This window comes from Oncorhynchus keta, unplaced genomic scaffold, assembly GCF_023373465.1.
Source record: "Oncorhynchus keta strain PuntledgeMale-10-30-2019 unplaced genomic scaffold, Oket_V2 Un_contig_6348_pilon_pilon, whole genome shotgun sequence".
Classification (NCBI taxonomy): Eukaryota; Metazoa; Chordata; class Actinopteri; order Salmoniformes; family Salmonidae; genus Oncorhynchus; species Oncorhynchus keta.
The window spans coordinates 33,882-41,812 of NW_026288811.1; the positions used below are offsets into that span (position 1 = coordinate 33,882).

The window sequence follows — 7,931 nt, forward strand, 5'->3', positions numbered from 1 at the left end:
CTGGGAACGTTCTTGCAACATCAGGCAAATGTTTATACAAACATTGTATAATCATCAGCAAGACTGGACAGTTTTTGTGTTATGATAACATTTGCCGCAACCTAACAAATGTTCTGGGAGTTTTCAGAGAAACAATTTTGGTTTGTTAGACGCTCTTTCTCTCTCGCTCTCTCTCTCTCTTGCTCGCTCCCTCTCTCTCGCTCTCTCTCTCGCCGTGTGTGTGTGTGTGTGTGTGTGTGTGTGTGTGTGTGTGTGTGTGTGATGGTTGTTATTGTGTGGGGGTGAATGTCTGCACCCTTTGCTACCTGATGGATTGTGTTGATCTGAGTCCTAGTATACTTTTATCTGGTGTAGTCATGTTATCCAGTAGCTGTAGATATACATCAGTAGTAGAATCTTAGCTGAGTCGAGGGGTCGAAACATAGCTGAGTCTAGGGGTCATAGTGGAGGGGTCGAAACATAGCTGAGTCTAGGGGTCATAGTGGTGGGGTCGAAACATAGCTGAGTCTAGGGGTCATAGTGGAGGGGTCGAAACATAGCTGAGTCTAGGGGTCATAGTGGAGGGTCGAAACATAGCTGAGTCTAGGGGTCATAGTGGAGGGGTCAAAACATGGCTGAGTTTGGGGGTCATAGTGGAGGGTCAACATGGAAACCTTAATTGAAGAGGCGGGGAAGGTACGTACGGGTTGCTCCCCCCAACTGTGCATATGAATTAATGACACTAGATAAATACAGAGGTAAAGTTACAATAAATCCCAACTAAAATGGCTTGGGGCAACTCCCTGAGCTCTGCATACAAATGTTGTTCTGTTGAAACAGACCAATAATGATGGATGAGTACTGCAATCAATCAATCAAATGAATTATATTTAATTTCTTTATAAAGCCCTTTTTACATCAGCAGTAGTCACACGGTTCTTTACAGATGCCCAGTCTAAAACCCCAAAGAGCAAGCAATGCAGATGTCACGCCCTGACCTTAGAGAGCCTTTTTATGTCTCCATTTTGGTTTGGTCAGGGTGGGCATTCTATGTTCTGATTTCTATGTTTTGTGTTTCTATGTTTTGGCCGGGTATGGTTCTCAGTCAGGGACAGCTGTCTATCGTTGTCTCTGATTGGGAATCATACTTAGGCAGCCTTTTTCACTTTTGTTATTGTGGGAAGTTATCTTTGTTAGTGGCACTATAGCCCTTGTAAGCTTCACGGTCGTGTCCTTGTTTTGTTGGCGACATTCATTTAAAATAAAATAAAATGTACGCTCATCACGCTGCGCTTTGGTCCACTTCTTCAGACGGTCGTGACAGAAGAAGCAGATTTATATTAATACAGTACTTTCTGTAGTCATGTATGTTGTCTGTGTTTTTCCCCCCCATTTTAAGTGACTGATGATGCAGAAGACACGTTTAAGAGGCTAAAAGAGGAACTGGTTCTAAACAGAACCAGGAACTACATGAGCTGAAAACAGACCTGAACAGAACCAGGAACTAAATGAGCTGAATGCAGAGGTGGACATGCAAAAGCAATATGAGCTGAAAGCAGAGGTGGACAGAGGTGTGCAGAAGCAGTAAGATCTGAAAGATGAGTTTGAATGACTGTTTCAGGAACAGAAGGAGACGAAAGTAAAGATTAGCAAAGTCACATTTATGCAGAATATTTCCGTTTTTTGTAAGTATTTAATCGTGAAGTTCCTGCTGTCTATATTTTTATTCTGCACATTTTACAGTGGAGACTGGTGTAGTATAACATTGAACATTTTTATAACATTTAAGATAAAATCCTATTCTATTATAAAGGTTGTATAATAAAGATAGCATCTTTAAATGATCGCCTGCTTGAGATCTGTGCGCAGGACTGTAATACAGTAGCCAATAAGCTCCTCCTGAATATGGCGTCTTTCTGCTCTGATTTACGTCACGGGGGGCGTTCCCATTTTATGCAGAATTCAGTGTGGCGCTATGGTGTCACTTGACGTTTCGGATTTTAAGCACGAAACCCCTCTGTTGGTTTCACCACAAGTATTATGCTCTTGCTTTACGTTCATTTAGCCTAGGCTTATTTTATGAAATTCGTTGATATTTTGTCAAAATATAATCGTATTGAAATGTATGTTACATTCGAAATGCGATAGGCCTATATGTTAGTGACAGATGATACCAAATGGTATGTTCAGACAGAAGACGGCGAAGAATATCCTACCATCATACTGCTTGATATCGACCTCGTTTTATTTATCATATTCTATTCAAGGTTCTGTATTCTGATGTCGACAACATGAGAAAGGCATTCATAAAACACGTCAAAAGGTTTCCGTGGCTAACCAACGTAACCCTTTACGGTTGCCTGTTTGCCGGCGGGGATTTCGTTCACCAGTTGTTCTCGCGCAATGAAAAAACGGACTGGAGGCATACACGCAATGTGGCAGTGGTCGCTTTCAGTTTCCATGGCAACTTTAACTTCTTCTGGATGCGTTTTTTGGAGCGCAGATTTCCCGGGAATTCGGTCAGGATGGTTGTGCGTAAACTTTTCTTGGACCAGACCACAGCTGCTCCTCTGGCCACTAGTGTATTCTACACAGGTTAGTCCGAGCGACCGAGAACAAAGTTCACTCTATCTGTCTGTATGTAGGCCTAACTGAGGTCACGTGGAAGACTTGAACAGATGTGAGCTCCATATATGACATATCGGATATTTCAAACCTACTAATGTTGGTTTCAACCAACTAAAGTAGCCATTCAAGTCAATTATTGTCTCTAAATGTAGGCTAATATATATTTGACTAAACACGCTGAGCTGTGTTCTCCCTAGGGGTGAGTTTCTTGGAGGGCAAAGAGGACATTTTCCAGGACTGGAGGGAGAAGTTCCTGAATACATATAAGGTGAGTCTATAGTCTGAAGAGAAATTCCAATCATGGGCCCTGTTTTACTGGTCAGTCAGTTGGTTAGGAATAAACCCTGCCACTACTCAGTAGCGATGCGCAAGTTGACTTATAACCCGCTGTACCGACTATGTTATGCGTGGTGATTGTGAGGCGCTAAACAAATTCGATAGTCACAAGACGGGGACTTTAAATAAGGAAGTTCAAGGGAACTATAGCCTACTGTTCAGATGGGTTAAATGGAAACTGAGCTCGGGGCGGGAGGTAGCCTAGTGGTTAGAGAGTTTGACTAGTAAATGAACTGTTGCGAGCTCGAATCCCCGAGCTAACAAGGTAAACACCTGTCGTTCTACCCCTGAATATGGCACTATTCCTAGGCCAATTTTGAAAGTAACTGAAATGCCTGGTTAAATTAAATTAAAATCTGGCTGACCTTGGGTCTATAACCTCCAGTGGTTGAAAAAGTACTCAGTTGTCTTTACTTGAGTAAAGATTTAATTGATTAAAAGTGTTTGGTTTAGAATATACTTAAGTGTAAATGTAGTTACTTAAATAAAAGTATAAATAATTTCAAATTCCTTTTAATAAGCAAACCATATAGCACCATTGTCTTATTTCTATTTATTTACAGATAGCCAGAGGCACACTCCAATATTCTAACATCATTTACAAATGAAGCATGTGTGTTTAGTGAGTCCGCCAGATCAGAGGCAGTAGGGATGACCATGACTTATTCTGTTGATAAGTGCGTGAATTTGACCATTTTCCTGTTCTGCTAAGCATTCAAAATGTAATGAGTACTTTTCAGTGTCAAGGCAAATTTATGGAGAAAAAATAAATTATTTTCTGTAGGAATGTAGTGAAGTAAAAGTGAAAGTAGTCAAAAATATAAATAGTAATGTAAAGTACAGATGCACCAAAAAACTATATAAGTAGTACTTTTAAGTATTTTTACTTAAGTACTTTACACCACTGATAACCTCTCACATAGCCTTAATATTAACTACTGCAGAATAATGTTTTCTTGCAGTAAAATAATACACCAAATGAAGGCAAAATGTTGACTTGGGGACAGGAGTGGAGAAATATGATTTATTTTTTTCAGCATCTTGAGAATGCTCAGTTAGATATCATCTGTAGAGGTGGTATCTTTATCAGCGTCATAAAATCTTAATATTTCAACCACATAAAATATGCAAGCCTAACTACAATCTTATTAGAAACATGTTGGGTCGTTTTCACAGCTTTCTATTTCCTTACAACCAGTCAAACTGATTCCATTTGGACATTCTGCACAGAAGATCTTTCCCATTTCGTTTTTTTTGTTGAGTTATTGCGTTTTCTCCCCGGTCCCTAAACATCTTTGCTCCGTGAAAGAAGATGACAGAGAAAACCTTACTGATGTCAACTAGAATGAAGCATTCATTCTATCGATTTATGACATTCTGGTGAGCAAGGATTTATTTAGTCTTCTAGGGCAGCATATAATGACAGAAGAGAAGCTGAATGTATCTAATTATAGACAAGTTGACTAACAAATAGCCTACCAAGATGTCAAAAATTATAAGCACAAACATATCTAAACTATGCAAAAGAAAATCCTGCACAAACTGTCCAAAAATTGACTGTAGCCTACAACGCATTTTCTATATTTGCGTGTTAGATTTTCACTTAATCACATATAGTCAGCCCCCCTTCTTTTTTTTTTTTTTTTTTTTTTTGGGGGGTACTTTTCACCCTTTTTTCGTCCCAATTTCGTGATATCCAATTGGTACTTACAGTCTTGTCCCATCGCTGCAACTCCCATACGGACTCGGGAGGTAACGGTCGAGAGCCATGCGTCCTCTGAAACACGACCCTGCCAAGCCGACCTGCTTCTTGACACACTACTCGCTTAACCCGGAAGCCAGCCGCACCAATGTGTCGGAGGAAACACTGTACAGCTGACGAAAGTAAAGATAAGGCAAAGTTACATTTATGCAGAATATTTCCGTTGGCATGCAAGGAAGAGGCTGACAGCAGGCCATAAACAGCAACCACTAGTAAGAAGATATAAAGAGGGGGGAAATTAGATTGAAACATGGCTGAGTCTGGGGGTCATAGTGGGGGGGTCGAAACATAGCTGAGTCTAGGGGTCATAGTGGGGGGGTCGAAACATAGCTGAGTCTGGGGGTCATAGTGGGGGGGTCGAAACATAGCTGAGTCTAGGGGTCATAGTGGGGGGTCGAAACATAGCTGAGTCTAGGGGTCATAGTGGGGGGTCGAAACATAGCGGAGTCTGGGGGTCATAGTGGGGGGTCGAAACATAGCTGAGACTAGGGGTCATAGTGGGGGGTTGAAACATAGCTGAGTCTAGGGGTCATAGTGGGGGGTTGAAACATAGCTGAGTCTAGGGGTCATAGTGGGGGGGTCGAAACATAGCTGAGTCTAGGGGTCATTGTGGAGGGTCGAAACATAGCTGAGTCTTGGGGTCATAGTGGAGGGTCGAAACATAGCTGAGTCTGGGGGTCATAGTGGGGGGGTCGAAACATAGCTGAGTCTGGGGGTCATAGTGGGGGGTCGAAACATAGCTGAGTCTGGGGGTCATAGTGGGAGGGTCGAAACATAGCTGAGTCTAGGGGTCATAGTGGAGGGGTCGAAACATAGCTGAGTCTGGGGGTTATAGTGGGCGGTCAACATGGAAACCTTAATTGAAGAGGCGGGGAAGGTACGTACGGGTTGCTCCCCCCAACTGTGCATATGAATTAATGACACTAGATAAATACAGAGGTAAAGTTACAATAAATCCCAACTATTGTGGCTTGGGGCAACTCCCTGAGCTCTGCATACAAACGTTGTTCTGTTGAAACAGACCAATAATGATGGATGAGTACTGCAATCAATCAATCAAATTATTGTCTTAGACAGCCCAAAGTCTAAAAACATGGACGAAGTCTGATCTTGTAATGGTTGCTATGCTTTTCTCTTGCAGACTGGACTCATGTTCTGGCCATTCATGCAGGTAAATGACTGTCTTTGTATAATCATATCTTAATGTATCTGAAAGCCTTGAACACACACATTCTGTCCACCCAGTACTACTAACTTGAACAATGCCAATCATTACGGTTTCATGGTATATTTACTGTGTCCCATGAAAATTTACAAATGTACAATGAACAAGACTTTGTTTTCTCACCTACCTCCCACTCTTCCTCCTCTCCCCTCATCTCTTCCTTACCCCTCTCTCCTAGTTCCTGAACTTTTCCATGGTGCCTCTGTACATGCGGACCACCTTCACAGGGTGCTGTGCCTTCGTCTGGGCCACCTTCCTGTGTTTCTCACGTCAGAGTGGGGACGGCACGGCTAACGCCGCCATCGCATGGATGTTTACTCCAAAACAGGATAGGACGACAGAGCCTGAAGCGGAGAATCTCGGGCCCAAAGTGGAACAAACAGGGCCAAAAGTGGACCAAACAGGGCCCAAACTAGACACAGAAGGACCCAAACCGGAGAACCCAAGCCCCAAAGAGGAGACAACAAACACCCACTGTTAAGCAGGACGACCAAGCACGAACAAAGGAGGTGGAGGCTAGTTTGAACAAGGGCGCACAAACTGACACAACACCCAGCCAGGAGAAGGGACCACAGACAACCACGGACTCAAAAATGAATCTCTGGTAGATTCTAGTTCTATAGAACCTTCAGATAAGAATACTGTCTATGTATGAATCTTATATCTCAAAATGTTGTCATCTTGAAACGTTCAATTCCAATGTGCTATGCTACTGCACAAGATGTCGGCAGGGTGTAACGTATTGCTATACAAAGGGACTTTGTATTTATTGAATTTGTTGTTGATAACAATTGGGATCCAGCATTCTTAAACAAACCATACTTGTACATAGAAGTGCTTGTACTACTGCACCTATCTTCCCCTTTCTCCATCTCTCTCTCTGTATCTCTCTCTCTGTATCTCTCTCTCTCTCGCCCCCTCTTGACAGACAACTTGTAAAAATCAGTGTGTTGTACAATGTAGGCTATTTTAAATGTTCTGCTCTTATCTCTGAAGTCTGAAGGAATGATTGTGCATTTCTAATTGGCATTGAGTTATAGTGATACACGAATCTGGTTATTTATTTGTTTGCAATATTTCCTATCTCCTGTCAAACATCACATATTTCTCATCTCTAGTAGTAGATATATATGCTCGATATAGATTTTTGCTTGATATTATTATCCGTAAAAAAATGTTTGAAAAGATTATCCATTGCACGTCCTGAATGAACATAACTCTGAAGTGGCTCCTACGCAGATGATATTCACATCACAGATCTGCTTCCCCAAGCAGACATCTGTGTCCACCATCCTCCTCCGACTTCTTCTGTCAAGGCTCTCATTATGCTGACCAGTTGATTGATAAACAGATGTTCAGGGTATTGATTAGGCAGCTTGTTTTAATGCAATTAGTGTGATTACACTGGGTTAATTAGAATGTGTCTGGCTTGGCTCTGCTGGTGATGACAGTGAAGCTACGTTGATAGGGAAGCCTGGTATTTCTTGTACTGTATGTCTGAATAACTGGGATTACAGTAGATATTGTGTGGAGAACGCTGAAACTACTGCTGTTGTCATGATATATATTATATTTCCTATCATGTCTGTACACGATCCAACTAGTACATAATGTTTAGCAGGGCATTATGTATCTGTGGGATCAATCTAAAAACATATCTGTATTTCTACTAGTACACAACTGTTATACATTGTAATATGATTAATATGATATTTTACTAAATATTTTGAATGTACGTCTATTGGTGCACATCAATCCAAGTCTATTGTGAGACTAATCTGGCCTCAGATTTAATATATTTATTATTGTAAATTAAAATAAAAACTTCATCAATGTCTATTCTCTTTTGTAATTAATCTTTTAACACATTTATTTTACACATCAAAAACGTCCAAGTGAAACTGATTATTGGCCCAGTCATGTGCATCAACATAGCAGCAGCCAATAGGTTCAACAGCGTGAAATGAGTCATCACGTCAGAGCCAGACCTGTCAGACCTGC

At 41.4% G+C, this 7,931-nt stretch overlaps 1 protein-coding gene across 2 annotated transcripts; it reads left to right on the plus strand.

Annotated features, from left to right (window-relative positions):
* Positions 1-1,532: 1,532 nt before the first annotated feature.
* On the plus strand, positions 1,533-7,767 carry LOC118378157 (mpv17-like protein). Of its 2 annotated transcripts, none has more exons than XM_052511165.1 (4): positions 1,533-1,664; positions 2,805-2,875; positions 5,847-5,876; positions 6,109-7,767. In XM_052511165.1, exons 1-4 carry the CDS (start codon positions 1,643-1,645, stop codon positions 6,409-6,411), a joined length of 426 nt encoding a protein of 141 aa, XP_052367125.1. In that variant the 5' UTR covers positions 1,533-1,642; the 3' UTR covers positions 6,412-7,767. The 2 variants fall into 2 exon arrangements, with proteins under 2 accessions (XP_052367125.1, XP_035620999.2); XM_035765106.2 differs by lacking the exon at positions 1,533-1,664 and adding an exon at positions 1,957-2,574.
* Positions 7,768-7,931: the final 164 nt, after the last annotated feature.

Excerpts from the sequence above, each read along its gene's own strand:
- LOC118378157 (XM_035765106.2), top strand. The coding sequence starts at position 2,271 with ATGAGAAAGGCATTCATAAAACACGTCAAAAGGTTTCCGTGGCTAACC. Across the intron at positions 2,575-2,804 it reads CACTAGTGTATTCTACACAG|GGGTGAGTTTCTTGGAGGGC; the intron begins GTTAGTCCGAGC and ends TGTTCTCCCTAG. Across the intron at positions 5,877-6,108 it reads TGTTCTGGCCATTCATGCAG|TTCCTGAACTTTTCCATGGT; the intron begins GTAAATGACTGT and ends CCTCTCTCCTAG.